General features: G+C 36.3%; 1 protein-coding gene across 8 annotated transcripts in view; it reads right to left on the reverse strand.

Annotated features, from left to right (window-relative positions):
• The window catches only part of nav1a (neuron navigator 1a), a 257,779-nt gene that overhangs the window by 27,642 nt on the left and 210,145 nt on the right, over positions 1 to 19,992 (reverse strand). For 5 of the 8 annotated variants that reach the window (XM_088639804.1, XM_088639812.1, XM_088639805.1 and 2 more), the window contains 10 exons: positions 19,165 to 19,575; positions 14,658 to 14,699; positions 14,306 to 14,463; positions 13,430 to 13,600; positions 12,907 to 12,959; positions 12,185 to 12,208; positions 11,401 to 11,478; positions 5,200 to 5,283; positions 3,823 to 3,934; positions 3,385 to 3,506 (listed from right to left, as the gene is read on the reverse strand). In XM_088639804.1, the coding sequence (XP_088495930.1) occupies positions 3,385 to 3,506; positions 3,823 to 3,934; positions 5,200 to 5,283; positions 11,401 to 11,478; positions 12,185 to 12,208; positions 12,907 to 12,959; positions 13,430 to 13,600; positions 14,306 to 14,463; positions 14,658 to 14,699; positions 19,165 to 19,575 (1,255 nt within the window). The remainder of the gene's footprint in view (positions 1 to 3,384; positions 3,507 to 3,822; positions 3,935 to 5,199; positions 5,284 to 11,400; positions 11,479 to 12,184; positions 12,209 to 12,906; positions 12,960 to 13,429; positions 13,601 to 14,305; positions 14,464 to 14,657; positions 14,700 to 19,164; positions 19,576 to 19,992) is intronic. The other 3 variants (XM_088639806.1, XM_088639809.1, XM_088639807.1) reach the window with 2 other exon arrangements.

Raw genomic sequence — 19,992 nt, forward strand, 5'->3', positions numbered from 1 at the left:
GTATTCTGATAACCCTCTTGATAAGATCTGTTAGGTTTATATGCATATTTTATGTATTAATAAATGTATTCTTGTGCATTAGTACCTGTGTGTGCGCGTTGTTTGAGTTATATCGCAAGGTTGGATTCTAAAGCCATTAAAAGAATCATTTTGTAATTTACTGCTACAATTAATAATTGTCCCCGTAAATGCCCAAACCCTACAGAACTGGTGCCTTCAGAGAGCTGGTCCCTCACCAAAACTGTCCTGGTTTCTTTGGAAGATTGCAGCTTGCTAAAGCAGAATAAGTCTTCAGAGAACTTTTTACAGATAGCCACTTTCAATATCTACTTGGAAATCTCCACTATAATATTCAGGTAGCTATAGTTTAATACATTTTTAGATCCTACATTTTGCATTTTGATCAACAAAGTTTTATTACATGACATTATAAAAAATATTTTCAACACCCCACAAACTCCCCAATCATCTTCAACAATACTCCCCAGTGGAGTTTCTAATCAAGAAAATTAGTCAGTTTACAATACTTCTAGAAATAGTGCTCAAAATCTCTACCATTCTCTCATCAGCACCATGGACCCAAGCAGTAGAAAACTCCTTATATAGAACATCAAAACAGGTCAGGCCAAGATGAAACAAGAGGAGGAAAGCCATTAGAGGTTTCCAGTGTAGTGCCAGGTTATTTTTAGCAGCAAACAAATCAACCAGAATTGTTCACGTTTAGAATAACGGACAAAGAGGAAAACGAAGAAACTCAACATAAATTGTATTTTTAAGTCTATGTTGTGAAACCAGACTAAGTGCAAATACGGAAGTGACAGAATTAAACCCCAGTGTGGAGCCCTTCACCATCTCATTCCCTATCATAGTTGAAATATTTGGCAGCCGTGGGAGGAGCCAATGGTAGGAAGGTATCATCTGAGGGATTATGACCATTTGAACATCTGAGGGATTATGATGATCTGGGGTGAGTTTCCTGAAAGCATCGTAGCGCTAAGAACATAGTAAACTCGATCTTAAGATCCATCGTTAATTTACGAGTGTTTCCCAAAATCCATCATAACTAAAGTAGCACGTTAAATCCTTCGTAATCTATGTGCTCCCCGACACACTCGTTAATCAATAAGTGCTTCTTAAACTGGCTACCTCTTGCGCCAACCTTAGTGACAGAGATCGCCAGACAGAGCACATTAAATTCTTGTCATGAAAATTCTCTGGAAATTTAGAATACTAAGATTTTATATTAAGGATTTTGATATTTTGTTGTACTATGTAAGAGGAAATGTGGAAAAATAACATTTATTTATACAGTAATTAATTTATTAGTCATCCTGGGTAAATTTCATATACATAAGTCAAATGGTCCAATAATACTCTCTCTTTTAGTAAATCTAATGTGGAGTTGAAATGTTATTTAAATTCCATAAAGAACATGAAAAATAAGTAAGGAAAACATTTGATATATGTAAAAATATAACTTGGTTACATAAATATTTACCTGGCAGTTAATTGTTTTTTTGTCCCATTTATGTTTTCTTTCTTTTATCTGTATTTTCTCCTCTACTTGTATTTGTAAATTTGTTATATTGTAACGAATACGCCCCTGCCGAGCTGGCAAGTTCCCTGCTGTGTGACGCTGGGTTTGATCCCATGCGGTGGCAGGACGAACTGGGGTGGGAGGGTCGAGGGCACATGCCCAGAGAACCCTAATACGTTTAATTTTTTAAAAAATGCCAAGTTTTATACTTGGCTAGATGATATGATTTTCATGATGAAATGCAGTAATGCATTTTTAAAGTTAAATCATTGGGCCAAATATTTATTTATAAAGTTCAAATATCATTTTATGTTCTGTCGTGATTGTTGATGGTAAAGCATAGACCTACTTGTTTTTAAATTTGATTATAGGTCCTGTATTTGTTGAGTGACACATGGCAAGTTAATTTTTCCAGATGTCATGATAATAAGACCAATTAAAATGTAGTTCCAATACACCCAATACCTATAAATAACAACAGTATTTTCTCATGAAACACTGTGATTCTTAACAATGGCAGCGTGCCAAAAAATTATTGCTTTAAATCAAAGATGCCTTGCAGGACACATACAGCTTCCATGCAGTCAATCTTGGTTTTCTTTTACGGCATGTCAGTCATTTATATTATTTTCTCTTAGAAACAATAGGTGTCCCGTTTTGTGCTTATCTATAGGCTTTCGCTTAATTGGTTGTTAAATTATGATGTCATGTTTACCTCATATTCCTTTTCACAACTTTATTTAATCTCACTGAAGGACCAAAACCGACACCATATAATGACAGTAGTCAATTGATTTTTTTTCAATCGACTTCTAATGCTTTTTGCTAATCTAATTCAGGGGCGGGGTTAACAAAGAAGTACTTTATACTTGCTCGTAAAACGACCGATAAAGAGGGGTTTTGGGAAACGCAGTAAAAAGTAGCACATACGTTACGTACATCGTAAAGTTGCTCGTTAATCTCTAAGATTCATAGTTTTTGGGAAACTCACCCCTGAACGGTTTGAAGGTTTTTGTTATGATACTGAGGATGTTATGATTCAATGTCACAACATCATTACTCCCAGCCCACAATCCAGCCCTTAGACATCAAAAGATTTCTATACAATAAAAATGAATAATATATATATATACAGGATGGAATAATCAACAACTTTAAGAAAAAAAAGAAAAGGGAGAAAAAAAAATAAAAAAAAATCAGAATGGTCTAGGGGAGAGGAAAAAAAAATGTTTGTAAGAAAACAATATTTCCATGTAAGTGAGAAAATCCCTTCAGATCTGTCAAACTTTTCCACTTCCTGGACTGATCCTGTCTGCTGCCAAGGAAGATCTTAAACACAATGGGGTACAACAGGAAGGACTAGATCTTCAACTTCATCTGTGTTGTCACTAGACTGTACAGCACAGTCTTCTGAGTTAACATGAGCCTTGACTGTGAAATTTACATTGTTTTTTTTTCACTGTTGGCTAAAAACAAGCTTCAGATTTGAAAACAATTAGTGAACGTTCATCATCTGAGCATTTAAGTTCTCAAACATTATGTTATGTTATGTTAGGATAACACATGTTATCCTGGCAGAACTCACTACCTGACCACTGCCTGAGAGATTCCTTCCCACAGTAGGTGATTGAAAATACTCAAGAGTAATTCCAATTCCCAGGTTATCATTTATCCTCATAACAATATACAGTATATACACATCACAGGTTCTGGAAGCTTATATTAACTTCTACTTTCAGAGAGAACTATAAAAATGTTTTGAATGGCATGGGGTTTTGCTCTCAGTGTATATGATCACTTCCTGTCCTTCGTCCCACAGCCAGCCAGTGAGGTGTGCTCTTGCTTACCCAGCTTTTCTTCTTCTTCTTCTTGGCATCCGCATCCTTGCAGCTACCAATGCTGGAGTGGCTGGTGATGCTGTTGAGGCTGGAGATGCTTTCAGATGAGTTTTGACGCTTTATTCGCAGCTCTAGGGGGAAAAAAAACAGAAGTACATCCTTTACTATTCCCTGCAGCAACACAAGAAAATGCTGTATCCTGGGAACACATTACAAAGGGCTCACCCTAGGAGTAGAGTGATTTGCTTTGGTATAATAGTAGGATTTTTGCAGAACCAGTCATCTTTTAATTTGTGATCAGTTTATACAAGCTGATCATGGCAAAAATAGCATTACTTCTTTGAGGCTATTGTAGCATTTACTGGTGGCAAACTGAAAATACTGTAGTTTTTTGGTGGCCACCTAATGAGGCAAATAGCCTCTGGAATCATCAGCAGCAGAAGTTACCTTTTGGTGTGATGTCTGGGTTGTTCAAGGCTCCATGGATTACTGCTTGCGCCTCTGAGTTTTTGGTCTTTAACATCTCAATTGTCTCACGCAAGTCCACGAGTTCAGTGTCCTAAGGAGACAACATTGGGATTTCTTTTTCAAAGGATGAATGGTGTGCATGTATGTCAAATATATCCAGTTACTATTAATTTTTTAAGAAAAGAGAGCATATTTTAAAAGGAAATATCAGTGACCTTTGCAGTCTGTTGAGAAATATCTCCTATCTTATAGTGTTGTAATCACTAATGTCATGATTCACTTTGTCAAAAGGCACAGGTCAGCCATATTTGCTATGCATTTATTTAAAAGGCAAATGTAGCTGCAGGAAAAACAAAACATCATGCAAACCAAATGACAACTTTATTGTAGTTTTTAATGTACTTATTCTCATTTGCCCTGTCTACATTGACAGGAAATACTGTGTCCTTGCTACTGTAGCTGATTGTTTGCTGGTTGCCACATACGAGTTGCAACCACAGAGGCTGATTTCTACAATTGTCAGACCTTTCCTGAGATGCAACGTCCTAAGGCGTTAACAATCAGAGGGGACCCCAGGCCAGTTAACCCAAATGACGACAGGTTAAAAGTAAAGTATCTTAAGTCTCCACAATCTTCTGCCCTGAAGGAAACAGTAATATCCCTTTACTCTTATAGGGCAGCCTGTCATAATTCCTTTTTTATTTCAAAGGAATTTAAAGGAAATATCCAATACTTAAAGGGTAGTTTTGGTTTGTCTCTACTTTTAAGAGATTACTGAACACTTGCCAGAAAATGCGAGATTAATCACACATTGATTATCTACAGTGTGGATTAAATCAAAACATTACATCTGCCATTGGAAAATTCTCAAACCAATAGTTGTTACTTTCGTTCCATGGGTAAAATTAAGAAACCTCTGTCAAACGGAACACTGCCTCAATCTGACAAATTTTTAATTGACATGAGATATGGTGTTTTATCAGTGCTTTGATTTTATATTCTAGATTTCCTAGTTTATTTTATTTTCCATATTTGGAGCATAGTATGGTACAATAAATCATTATTTATAATTATCAATTTAATCACAACAATATTTAGCAAAATGTTTTTCATGCACAGAAAAAACGACTTGGCTGCATATTTTTGGGTGAAGTCTCTTTAAAATGTGAGAAAGGAAAAAAAAAGCTTTTTTTATTGATTCTTTGCAAGATATTGGGGATGGCATTTTAAGAATGCTGTTATGTGCTATTTGTGCACATTTATGTAGCCGGCATCTTTTTGGACACATTGTGCACACTTTTCTCCTATACGTTAGCTAGCATCAACCCCATACACAGTGTTTCACAAATTTCTCACCTTCTGTTCTGCACTGACAGACAAGCTTTGCAGCCGTGATGTCATAAACGCCAGGCTCTGCTCAAATGCAGCAACCAGATTAGCCTGAGAGAGAAACCATAATCAATCATTAAAATAAAAAGTACCAGATAATGTCTTTTACTAATCTGATCATTTTAGTTGCTGAAAAGGTGGGAAGACAGGGCAATTAGACCCAATTGTGGAGATGATGAGAGTTCCATAGATTTAAAATCCTGAATGGCTCGTAGAGTAGTAATTTTGGCACTGGGGAGATTATGGAATTTCAGAGAATGGACCCTGAAACATGTTTATTCCCTACACAAGTGATGTTTTATATACAATTCAAATGTCTTAATTACTAAAGCTATGTGACCAATTATGATCTATTAATTAAATTTCTAATTTAAGTGATTAAGATCCCAAGTATAATGAAAACCAGAAGACCCTGTGAAACATCAGATCTTTTAAAAAGATACCCAACATCACCCTCACTGCGACAATGCATAAGCATTTTAGAGGCTATGTGGCGGCCCCTAGTGGCAGGTCATCTGCAGTTACAGACTTTTCTACAGATGGCTGGCCACAATCATAAAACTGACTTCTCTTATGTTTTTCAATTGTTGATTAATTTGAATTCTGATGTAATGGGTCACAATCTTTAGCCATATTGTGGTTAGATGATGGACAGATAGATGATAGATCTGGTATATCTAAAAACTGACATAAAGCCATAAAACCCTCTCTCTGCCATTGTTGTTTTTGTTGGTGTGTCCTTCAAGATAAAAAATACTTTTGCACCCCAATAACAGTATAAAGAGTATTTTTTCATGACAATAATGACAATTACCATGTTCTAAGATCAAATTATCATACATCTTCCTTTTAAACACTCATGACAACAAACCAAAATGTCCCTGATCATTGATGCATTATATATGTCAATCATTTACAGCATAGATTTGCATTATTTCTTAATACTGCAATGAAACTGTCATAGCGTCTCACTGAAAAAACTAAAATCAGTGATATATAACAATTTTTAATTAACACTATAATTTGACACCCCCTATAAATTTTACCAAATACAAAAGAATGATTATTAATCTGTTAGAAACATTAAAGAGAACAGAATTGGTATTTCTTATCAACCAAAAATAACATACATGGGTCTCCCTTACCTGGGTCTTCTAGTCTTACTTAGCACTGTCTACATTACACCAAAGTGTTAATGAAGTGTCTGACAAGTGGCAGCTATAAGGAGACTCTACTTGGAAATGAGTAATGTACTCCTGTGTCACACCACAGGGAGCTATAAACCTCTGAGTACAGCAATTACTTCACATGCTTCCGAAGTGACTGCATGAAGAGGCATGCTGCCTGTGTCGTTGACTGATGCTGTGAATGGCCGTTTTCTTTTGGGGAGTGCAACTTGTTAGCAGAGACTGATCTCTTGGAGGCTGCCAATATGGTGATATTACACTTTTACACCTCTGGCATGGCTTAGTCCTACCAGCCACACAGTTCAGATTAACACATGAATTATAATTATTTTTCTTGGTTTTCAAGTGTGTTTTTACTGATTCAGTTTAGACGTTTTGACTTGAGTTGCTAAATCAGGTGCAACTGAAGTATTAACTGGTTTCCATAGAAATTTCACCCACTAAATCTGAGCTTTTGGATCTCATTGTCTTCATTAAAATGATTGGCTTCAATTCTATTCTTTAAACAGTAATGGAACTGGAATCAGAACCTTATAGAGAGTTATGTATTGATAGCATGAACATTTCCATTAGGCTACATCTATTGGACTTCCTAAAATGCTTTTTACAATTTCATATCCCAAGTGTTCAGACGTCCTTTGTAGCATTTTTAAATAACTGATGTTGTCATTATAACTGTTTCATAATATGATTTAACTCCCCATTTCAAACATCAGATACGCTACATTTTAAGAAGTGTCAGATCTAAATATAGTATAAAGAACTGCTCAACTGAAAAATAAGTCAGTCTTGGTTTGTGTCTTAATTATCACTTGAGTATTTCTATGTAGGTCAGGAAGAAATTATCTGACCTCTGCCAGCATTTGAAAACCCAGCTTCAACAAATTCTCAAACAAATGTAAGGCTTTTTTCGAGATGTGGATAACAGAGGACCTGTCAATGTCAATTGGCTAATGTGTTGTCTCAAATATGAAATGGGCACATCCAGTGCTATACAGATGACTGAAATTCAACAAAAGCATTCCCTTAAATTCTAAAAGGATCTACCTCAGAAGAAGCTGAAGTAAACACCCTCTATTTCAATTAAGCATTAAAAAAATAATTCTACAGAGTGAAATCAACCCAGAAAATACACCATATTATATGCACATAATTATATTAATTAAGCAAAAGTGATTACAATGACATTTTAATGGTTTTCCATTAAACCATATTTTGTGGATACTTACACTAAAGACCTGATGCAACAGTACTCTGAATTCTAAGTGACCCACTGAATCTGCTGAAATTTTATTTTGTGTAAGATGCAAAAAATCTGACTGCTATATATACAGTATGCTATATCTATGTATCCTTCAGAGGCCCTTCAGAGCAGAGCTTGAGGCCAGTAACTTCAAGCACAATACGCAAAACAAAGAAAGACAGCAGAAAAAAAAATCCTGAAGCTAAGATTCCACACAATAACAATATTACAGATCAGTAATGCCCATGATTACAAATGTCTCTTAGATAAAAGATTTTAATTATGCAGTTTTGAACAACTTAATTTATATCAGCAGAGCAAGACTACAAGACTGTGAACGTTTGACCATAAAATAAATATTGACATGAATTGACTGTAGGGAGACTTAGTTAACATGCCGGCAGACTTCGAGACTTCTAACCACTAAACTTGAACCAAGACTTTCCCACAGAATGTTAACAAAAGCAGTAGAATTAACATATAAAAGAGGCTTCATTCCACATAGAAAAGAGGTCCTGCATGATTGATATTAAAAAGCTTACACTACTGAGTGTGTAGACAGTATTGTTTTGTTAACATCTTTAACTAGAATTCAGCTTAGTACAGTGGCTTAAATAATGTTGAAATTCAATAATGTTTATTGTTTTAATTTATGTTCTACTTCAAATGAACGTTTTTCATTTTTTTAAACAAAACACAATGGTCTACTGTATGTTACTTATCCTAGCTCACTTTGGATATCTATTTTTAAAGAAATATATATATAAAATCAAACAAAATACATTCATTAACTGAGCAGGATAAACCATGAATAATAATGAATATTTTAATGAACTACAGCGCCTCGCAAAAATATTCACCCCCTTGGACCTCTTCACATTTTATTGTGTTACAGCATGGAACCATTATGTATTTAACTGAGAATTTGTGCCACTCATCAACACAAAGTACTCTATAAAGTCAAAGTGAAAAAAATCCAGACATTTTACTAAATTAATTAAAAATAAAAAAACAGAAAATAATTGAAAGCATAAGAATTCACCCCCTTGCTTTGACACATTTAAATTACCTCTGAAGTAACCAACTCTCTTCTGCAAGTCACATAATTACTTGACTGGAGTCCACCTGTGTGCAGTTGAGGTGTTTCACAATAAACACTCATTCAGAATAAATACTCTTGTGTCTGGGAGCTTCCCCACTTAGTGCATTTCCAAGGAAACACTACACCATGAAGACCAAGGAACATTCCAAGCAGATCCGAGACACGGTTTTTGAAAACTACCAGTCAGGGCAAGGATATAAGAAAATTTCCATAATTAAAAAGGTGAGAAAATACAGAACAACTGTGAATCTGCCCTGAACTGGCCATCCTCCAAAACTGAGTGTCAGGGCAAGAAAAGCCATAGTAAAGGAGGCCACCGGCAACTCTAAAGGAGTTACAGTCCTCCATGACAGAGATGGGAGAAACTGTGCATGAGACAACAATAGCACACAGACTTTATAAATCTGGCTTGTACGGAAGGGTGGCAAGAAGAAAGCCTTTGTTGAAAAAAAACTTATATCACCTCTCGGCTGGAGTTTGCAAAAAAGGCATGTGAGAGACTCAACAATTTGGAGAAAGATTCTATTGTCTGATGAGACCAAAATTTAACTAAGTTTGGTGCAAACCTAACACGGCACATCACACTGAGAACACCATCCCTACAGCGAAGCATTATGGTGGTAGCATCATGCTTTGGGGATACTTCTCTGTGTCAGGGACTGGAAAACTCATAAAGATAGTACAGAAAAATCCTGGATGGAAAACAAGCTGCAAATCCACAAGAGCACTGGGACTCTTGATACAGAAACATACAGCAAAAGCCACACTGGAGTGGCTAAAAACCCAAAAGGTAAATGTCCTGGAGTGGCCCGGTCAAAGCCCAGACCTCAATCCAATTGAGCATCTTGTGGAATGACTTAAAAATTGCTGTTCACAAACGGTCCCCATCCAACTTGATGGAACTTGAGCAATTTTGCCAAGAAGAATGGACACAAATTCCACTGTCAGGATGTGGAACGCTGATAGAGACTTTCCCAAAGAGACTCACAGCTATAATTGCCAAAGGTGGTCCTACCGTGCATTAACTCCGGGGTGGGGGTGAATACTAATGCATTCATTTATTTTTAATTAATTTTTAATTAACTTAGTAAAATGTCTGTATTTTTTCCCCATTTTGGCATTATATAGTACTCTGGGTTGATGACGGGCAAACATTCTCAATTAAGCTGCTCAAATCAATTAGCAACATCTCTTAGTTAAGACAGCAGTTTGGTCCAAGCTGCCCATCCATGTTCAAAGAAATGTGTTTTCTACAAGAGAAGGCAAGTGAGGTTACTAGGCCAGAGGAGAGAGGAGGAATGTATAATGAAGGAATGTTGGGATGGCATAATAAACCGTAATCTGCTGCATTTGTTTGTTTTGTTTTTTTTCATTTCAAAGGAATAGCAGAAAATGATAGCAGTCAGTTTCATTGTCTCCTAAATCCTCCATCCTACCCAATAATAAAGATGCAAATAAATAAAACAAAAAAATCTTACAGAAATAAATATAATAACAAAATAAAATGATTTATTCCATTCCACCCATGAGTGATACCAAATCCTTTTTAGCCATGATTGTAGGCTAAAGCCCTGAAAAAGAAATCCACTATAAAAAAGAAATCAGCTAGGTTCTTAAAGCAAAACACGTAACTACTGCTATGTAGGATTTGTTTTGAATATGAGTTTTTTTCCCCAAAATGTCATCCCTGCCTCCCCAAGGGTATGATTTTTGGATTTGTAATATTACAGTATATACATATATAAAAAACAGCTACTTTATGATGTTTTCTTTGTAAAAATAAGGAACGCAAAAAGATAGCAACTTTACCTATTGCAAACAATCACAAAAAATAAATAAAATTAAAGGTTTAATTGAAAATGTTTAAAATAATGACAGTGACAAATTGAAACAAGGTGGGAGGACTGTATACTTCTAACTATACAGTATCTCTACGTTTTTACTATATAAAGCTTAGAGAGCTGGCAAGAGCATATGACAGCTACATACTACATAAAAAAATGTTTCAGTGCCAAAAATCAAAGTTATACTTGTAACGTATCACTTTTTGGTGCACCCAATCAAAAGCACTTTTGTTTTTTTATTCATGACTAGGAGCGAGATGTTTTTCTTTCATAGAAAGTGTACAGTACATAGTTCAGGATTTTTTCACCTCAGTTATATTTGTTTGCCTCTCTATGCAACTAAACATTTTTGCAATAATGGACTGGGTAGTGACTTTAATCATTCTGAAGATTATACTTGACAGAAAATGAACCCATTAACTATAAGGCGTGGACATTTGATTTTAGCCAAACTTAAAAAAGCTTTCATTCATCACAGTGAATCATGTAAACTGTACCCAAAAGTCAATAGATTTATATTATAGAGTGGGATTTTACTAAATTAAGACAATTATTTGAGTTGATTATTTTTAACTTCAAATGATCCTATGCATTTTAAGAAAAAAGCAGCAATGTCTAATATGTTTAGTAGCAATTTCAGTATTTTAGCTTATTCAAAAATGCATTTACAAACACAGCCAACAGCAGTTTTAAAGCCTCAAATGGGGAGGACATGAAAAAAGAAAAAACCCAAACCTGGATAAAGATATTCCTACTGTATCATGAGACATTGATCACAGTGGATATACTCACATTGGCTGATAACTGAGTAGTCAAATTGGCCACTTTCTCTTGAGAGGACTCCAGCTCCCTTCGCAGCTTACGGATTTGCTTCAGAAAAGAATAAATAATTACGATAATTAAAAAATATTTTGTATTTACAAAATGGTGTGGTCCACTGCAAAAAAGTAAACTTTTGTTGTTACATAGCGTATAAAAACTGAGAAGAGGGAATTCCATTCGAAAAGTGAAGGCAGAAACTACCTTCTGTTCAGATCTGACAGGCCTTATGCACTTTGTAGCTACTCAATCAAACTCATGAAAGGTAAGGTGTGTTCAGGTATCATTTATGAAGTTATTGGTGAAAAAGGAACGCTCAAACTAAAATATCTAAATTCATGAACTACGATTCAAAAATGTGTCATAAAATGTTTTGACAAAATGATACATAAACATCATGAAGATGTAATGCATAAACACTGGTTAAGTACTAGCTGTAGAGTAGTAAAAATGAGATGTTGACGAATGATTAAAAACACATAAAACAAGAGGAAGAATACCCTTAATGCATGGGTTCAAGCATGTTAAAATAAATGAATAACTTACCAAGAACAAGCACTGTACAAAGCACAGGAAAGCTCCTCTAAAGGTTTTGCATTTATATAAATCGGAACCTTTAGAAAACCTTTGTGTTAAGAACTTATTTTCCATTTCAAGTGGAGGGTTCACATTAAATGTCAAGGAATTTCTAGAGAATGAGTAATGAGTGAAAAAGACAGTAGAAGACAGACAGAATGGACAGAAAGAGAAAACATACCTCCCCCTGCATCCTTTCTTCAGCCTGAAAAAGCAGGATTGAGAAAGGAAAGGAAGGATAAGGATCTAGAGTAAGACGTGACAGTCTCCAGGGAACAGTAATGAGATTAAAGAACCAATAGTGCCAAAACCAACAGTTGTCCTAGAACTAAAGGACAAAATCAAGCATAGCTCTAGTATAGTTTGTGACATCACAGACAGTAAAGACAGTGCAAACTATCTTGTTTACAGGGTAAAAAACTGAATCATGCAGAAAAATTAAGATATAAAAAAAGACTTAAAATAGCTGTCTTAGCTGTAGATACACCAGCCACAAAAAAGCAATTATTTGGTTTAAATTAGTCCTAATCCAAATTTCAGATATTAATTGGATTAGTTTGTTCAAAAATCCCCCTTTAAATATTATGATATGACTTTTCCGAGCTATCAAAACAATTAAGCTAAAAAAAATAAAACACTCACACAGATATTTACAGGCATTTAGTGCAAGATCAAAGTGAATACTGTGTTTACCAATGTAACTCGGAGATTACTGCAGTAAATGTATTAATTAATTCAAGGACACTACATATCCATGATCAGCATTTCCATCTATGCAAATTGCACAGCACAGCATTATTGAGTCTTTGCAGTTATAGCAATAACACTGCCCACATTTATGATGACATGTGAAAATGTTCCTAGTGAAACTCTGCATGACGCTGCATATACTGCACAACTCACCGAAGAATAGTTTGATGAAGCACTGGATGCCAGAGACAGAACTGAACCATGGACTTAGGAGAGAAGATAGCTTTGAGTTAAAAAAAACAGCATACAATACAGGGTATTCAAGTCAGTACTTTTCTGCATATTTACAAATTTGAAAAGGAGCGTCTTTTAGGTTTGAATTCCATGTAATGAGAGATTTCAGATCAGTGTCATAACTTTGCTTGTACGTGATTGGTAGTCAACACTAAGATAATTCAAGTGCCATTTGAAAGTGTATCAAAAAAACATAGGAATGAATGGTAGATTCTGCAATGATGATCTGATGATATTCAGTTTATAAATTGAAAAATAATTCTTGTTCTGTACATATTACATATTTGACAGCAAACAAGCTGTATTTTACAAAGTGTTAAGAATCATTAATAAGCATGTCAAATGATCTTTAGCATGTCAAATGATCTGGTCAAAAAGGACAAAAACAGATTATGGATGTGCAGGAGACAAGCGAAACAGAACTGCAATGAGTTCCTCTCACCGTCATCCACAGGGTCCCGAAAGGAGCCAGAGCGGATCATGCCCTTGGGTCTGTCTGCCAGGGAGAGGGTGCTGCCCATCTGTGAGCCTCCATACAGCTCGAAGGCAGCGTCATGCGTTGGGATGCTGTTGGAGCGGGTCATTCGAGGTGCACTTGTAGGACTGGGGCTCACTGCCAACACAGGACAGATACATCAGTATTGCTACAGAATCATGACCAAGGTGCTCTAATCATGAATCTAATGACTTGCATCTTACTGTGAACTTTCATTTAGCAGTTTCCTAATGCACCCCTGGGAGCAAAGTCTGTGGGATCCTTGAATTGTTAAGATAATGGACAGACTGACCAAATGGCCTCTTCTCATATTTGCACCTTTTCTTGTGTTGTCATCACATCCGAAACATCTTACAGTAAATGATGAAACTATATTAAAAGTAAAAATACATTTCATTTTGTTCCAATGTTTTGGATATTAGTAAATATCAATACAAATTGTTAATGACAAAAAAACTAAAAAAATATTATGTCTTGACTTCAAAAGCAGTGCTTATATTTATAAGTATATAATTAACTTAATTCTCAGTTTTGGTGATACAGTTTAATCTACTTTTGTAATATTTATGCTCAAGTGAAGAGTTACTGTCCAAAAATAATCTACTGTTAAATATATTATTAATGATATATTATAAAACTATACTATTTTAACATTATTATAATAGTATTTAACCAACTCCATTAAAAGAAAAACAAATAGAGACTTATTGGTCATGCTTCTGCACTGTAGTAAAACTGGCATGATATCAAACTAGTTACCATCAGCTTCAACATAAACACGAAACAAATGGGGCCCTACCACAGATATTGCCAGGCACTCACCAACGTTGGTGAAGGAAGCTTTGCCAGTAGAGGACAGGGATACAGAGGATGGTGATGGCAGCTGCAGAGCGCACTCGGACTCGGTCAGACTCACAATGGTGTGTGAGTGCCGACGCTCTTTGCTATCTTCCTCGGGTTGGCACGAGTTGTACCGGCTACTGAGGCACAGTGGGAAGAAGGTGACACTACTGACAACAATCAAACTCATTGCTATCTTGTCCACAGGTAAAAATATCAACATTCATAAGTGGAAGATCAAACACCATGAAACAACTCTCTTTAGAAAGTCACTTTGAAAGCAGAGTGCTGACACACTGGGAACCCAAATCTTTTGATTAAGAAAAAAAATTACCTTAAGCCCTTCTTGGGCAGAGTGTTCCTATCCCGTTGAGAGCTAAAATAGAAACAACCACATAAAAGCATGATTAGATCAGCAAAGACAAATTAAGCAGAATAACATTTATTTTAGCCATAAGCATTTAAAATCAGCTAAATTTATTTTTAAAAATAAAGACAGAGGAAAAGTGAGTTATTTGTGCTAACGAATGGTTTTTTAAATTGTATACAGTATACTCAGTGCTTCCCATGCTTTTAAGCAATATAAAACCTTATATTGTGTTACGACCCCAGGCGTCTAGGGGTAAAGGGGTGTAATATTTAGAATGGTTTTGGATGCAGAGGGGCTTCTGGTAAGGGACCTAGGAAGCCTGACAAGTTTTGGTGCAAAAGGGATTTATTTTAAAGTGAATAATTGACTGGTACGTATAAAGGATACAATAACTCACAGGGAATGCGAACTAGAGAAGTGCCAAAGAAAAGAAAATAAGCAAAATGGAGCTGGCTAATAAAGCGAGGGGAAGCTGACCTAACTATAAAAACAAAACCCGAAACACTCGGTCTTCGACATCCTCTAACACCCTGGCTAACCTTCACTAACTACCCAAAAGGCACATACAAGACAAAAGGCACTCACCCGTTCTAAACTAGTGTTACTTATACAAAGATCAACTACGTGTGTACAATGTACTCGACAACCTTAACTAACCCAATACACAAAACGAAGCAAAACGAACGAGAGAAACAAAGCTATAGCTAAACGAAAGCAAAAAGAAGCTGAGCTGAGCAGAAACAAAGTCAAGAGAAAGGCCCCTTCATTCTGAAAACCTCCAAGTTAAATACTGAATGAGCTGAGTTCTGATTGGTCAAGAGTTGTTTGAAGATGATGTCACAACGGCAAAGATGGATGAATTAATGAACCAATGGGGAACACACGGACCACACTGGGACATAACACCTAACAAAATGACTCCAGAGGTACCTTTCAAGAGTTTCACAAACTGTCATGAATCTGTTCCATGTGAATGTGTACCACCTCCATACCGTGTGATTGCTCTCAGTGTTTTTACAGCCCTCACAGCCCATAAACAGCATGAGTCCAAAACTGAGTATATATGCTTTTTTCTAGTAAATCTGCATTAGGTTGTCCAGTTGGTACGCAATGGTATTTAAACAAGAAGATCACTATAAATCTAGCTTTAGAACAAAAATCTAGGTTAAATCTACATCTACATTTTACACCGATTCCCAGTACAGGTTTGTGGGGGAGCCAGAACCATAGCCTATCCCAGATAGCAACGGGTGAAAGGCATGATATACCCTGGAGAGGACGCCATTGGTCTGTGGGAGAAAGCTGGAGCACCAGGAGGAAAACCATGCAAACATGGGGAGAGCATAAATATATAAATATAATATATACGTTTTCCTGTGTAATATAAAAACATCACATTTAAAACTCCAAATCTTTCAGGTCCTATTACAATTGTGTTGTTTTTTCTATGAAAAGATTATGACCACTGTTCTTATTTTTTGCCTTGGTGTGCTGTGCACATGCTTGTCCAAATCAAACCAATCCAGAACCTTCATATGAAATATTGTCTGCCGATTAATAAAATGTAAAACATGATCAGAAAATGATAAAAAAACACACATGGGGGCTAAGTAATCCAATCAGAAGATTATTCTTAATGTAAGAAAAGCAATACACTCTCCATATACACCTTTACTAAGATACCCTTGAAATGACCTTGACTACAGTAATGATGGGAAAGCTGTTTATGGATCAGCCTGGCTTGAATGCAAAGGCGAAGAAGGGATTTAGGATAAAAATGAAGGCCATCTCCCCTCTTCAGAACTGTTGATGCTATACCAAACTCCACACGCTATGATTCATCTCTCTAGCTTTTGCTGTAGCAGAGTCTCACCCACTATGCTTCACAGACAGGACAGGATTACAGAGAACTGTTACAAAGATGCCACCTCTCACGATCAATTGTCAAGAACAAACTGTTTTCCCCTCCAAGAGTCATTTCTGCCACTCTGACAGTTCTGATTCTTTTCTTGTCTTGTGGAAATGTCTTGCCTCTATAGACAATGACATTACTCCATAAGACACCAGTCCAGGGCAAGAAATAATGCCTCCTCTGCATACCATTCACATGTTTCCACACTGTATGAATGGTTTTGATTGTGGAGCCTTCTTGTGGACGTTTGTGTAGTCTGTGTGGAAGTGTGTGGATTCGCACACCTGAAGAAGAAACATTGCATCTCTTTTCTTTTTCTTTCACAATGAATAAACCTTTACCTGTTGTTATACATATACTGTAATAATATACATAAAACTACAATGCAATGATAATCTATTTTTTTTTCTGAAATATGAACACACAGTATGATATCTAACAAATAACAGCAAACAAATCAACAGTCCAATTCAAGGCATTGATTATAGTAATCTACTCATTCTTATTTTCTAAAAATTAGGCATTCAAGTAAATGCATGTATTGAGATGGAGAACTGATTAATAGAACAAATTACAGATAGGGGTTAATTAAGGTGATACTTCACTAGTTGTATGAGAAGAAATAAATTGGGACCACTGGTCTTTTAATTTCTATTAAATATTTAAGTTGTGATACAGTCAACTAGACATGTTTGCAGTGACACCAAATTATAGTAATTGGATTAGCTAACACTGTAGAAGGTGCAAAGGAAATGGAAAAAAGTCAATACAATTCAACAATGGGCAATATCTGACAGAAATGAAAAGTGTTATACACATGTAGCAAAAACATAAAATACAAAATCTGACAGGAAACTTTGTGCTTGAAGAAATAACCTATGTTTTTGGGGTGACATTTTCTAGACAATATAGGTAAGATGGTGTACATACAGTAAAAGTGTACAATTTTGTTCACCACATTACAAGAAAAGAAGAGTAGGATATCATATTGTTATAACCTTAAAAATACATCTACGTAACAATATTAGTTTGGGAGCGTCTAAAAAACAAATCTTTTATTCATGACCAGAGAAGACTATGAAGGGCCTGATTCGTGTACTGACAAAGCCAACACAGTGAAAAACATACTGTAAGACACAAATGGAAACTAAGTAGAAGTACAGTACATTAAAAACTGAGAAAAGCAGGCTGTTCTTTACATACTGTGTTGTGGAAACATGTAACACAGCTGTCAAGGAACAGATGGATGTGATTCTTGGATCAATAATATAATGGCTGCAACCATTATGTTGTTCTTCTTTTCCAGTGTGTTTGCATTTTAGCTGATTCAGTCAAAAAAGGACTAAAGGCTTTGGATTGAGCAATGAAATGCCATTTTCATTACCTACGTTTTGCAATGATTTGAAGGTGAGGTGTATTTGAAACAGATATATGTGAATAATAGCCAATTACATGCATGCTTTATACAACTATATATTAGATAAGTGATTGAATGAAGCACTCAGTCTGGGGCAAAGGTGTGAGCTACTTGTATTAAGAGTACTATCCAACAAGACATTGTAAAATCACATGATTGCGACAAGGGAGATTAAGAAGACCTGCTTTTCTAAAATGATCATTTGCCGTTTTCCTCTACTCCAGCCTCTAGATGGCACCATAAGCACTTTTAACATCAGACCAAATTCTCACTGCCCCCTCAAACTTACATCCTAACTTCTGGGAAACTGTCCAAGAAAACTCCATGGTATTATGTTTATATCACTGAGGGATGGGTGTGGTTTATATGACAAATTACTGAGTCTGTTCATGGACTCAGTAATAAATGGATAAACTTCATAAGGAATAGTGAAAAAATAATTAAAAACTAATTTATCACAGTTTGTGAACAATGGCTAGTCAGTGTGGAAAGAGCAGAGTCATTTCTCACTGGGAGTTGGTAGAAAAAGATCACTTTCAGTTCTGACTGCAGCAAGCCCTAGAGAGAGGGCAGAGCTTCAGATAGGCCTTTCATTTGAAGGCCCGTAATGGAAACTCCACCAGGGCCTACATCAGATAAATTATGCTAAAAGAAGCAGCAATCCTCTCGGTCACAGGCTTCATCTAAAGTAGAGCAGTCCCACCCAAGCCTCATGGGACATCAGGTTTTTCAAATACTAAACCCAAACAGACAGATGTTTCTATGTAGGGCTGCTTAATCAGGCTTTGGAACAGGATGGAACTTCCAGTGTGTATTCCCGTCTTGTGCCCACTGTCTAGGGGAATAGGCTCTGGCTCCCTCATGACCCTGAATGGATGAAGTCTTTAGGAAATGGATGGATGGTATATGGGACTGCACTGCACCTTCCACACATTTTCATCAGAATTCTGACCAGGGAAGGTGATACAAGTCTGTTTTCACGACCAGCCACACAATACCTGCTAATAACAGTCTATTAATTTGACTGGTTTTTTTTTTTGGCAGGTTAGTACATCTGCACTGTTAGGAGAAGTTAATCAAAAAAATTTATTTATTTATGGCAGAAAATAAAAAAAACATTAAAAATATGAATTGGGCCTCACCTTTCTGTGAGAGAGGCCCTTGTGCTCCCACTCCAGCCCGTGGCACTGCGGTCCTCTTCCTTGTCTCGGGAATCTGTTTCACTGAAGCTGGTGCCAGAGGGAACACTCATGTGCAGGGGCAAGGACTCCATGCTACGATGTAGGCCTGAGAGTTTGGGGTAGAGCAGGGGCGAGGAACTCAGGCTCAAGGCCTGGTCAGAGAAACAGCTAGTAGAGTTGATGTTGAGGACTGGAGCAGGGCTGGGAGTAAGACAGGGACTCCTGGATCCCTGTTTCTCCTGCATCTTGGAGAAAGTGGTCACAGTTGGAGGGTGGTCCTGGGCACTCATCCCTGAATCCAGACTGTTGGAGTTCACCTTATCCAAATGAGCCAGGCAGGGTGGCTTACCAAGAGACTTGGAGCTCAGCACCCTGTGAATAATACACATCCATAATTACAATTAATGACAGGATATAAATAATTAATAATACAGATAGTTTTTCTCCTTCATTTTTTGGATTTGCTTTCTGCCTCAATTACATGTTTAGTGTTTAGAAGTTTAGAAGTGTTACCCTATATCTTTATAAAAAACAACTATTAGAATTCTGCTGATGAACCCACTTTTTGATACTGGCCATAATATACATAAGAGAAACAGTACTGATTATTTTGAAAAAAACAACATGTGCTTAAATACTAAAGTAGTAAAAAGATCAAGAAATGTTCACACAAAACTAAAAAAAAAACTGAAGGCAGTTCAATCAGAAATGAAATGCTATATTCACTGGCCTTTAAAAGCAGAACAGAAGGTTCAATGAATAAGACATTAGTACATGAGTTACAATCAA

This window comes from Lepisosteus platostomus, chromosome 7 (genome assembly GCF_059453375.1).
Source record: "Lepisosteus platostomus isolate fLepPlt1 chromosome 7, fLepPlt1.hap1, whole genome shotgun sequence".
NCBI classification, from domain to species: Eukaryota; Metazoa; Chordata; class Actinopteri; order Semionotiformes; family Lepisosteidae; genus Lepisosteus; species Lepisosteus platostomus.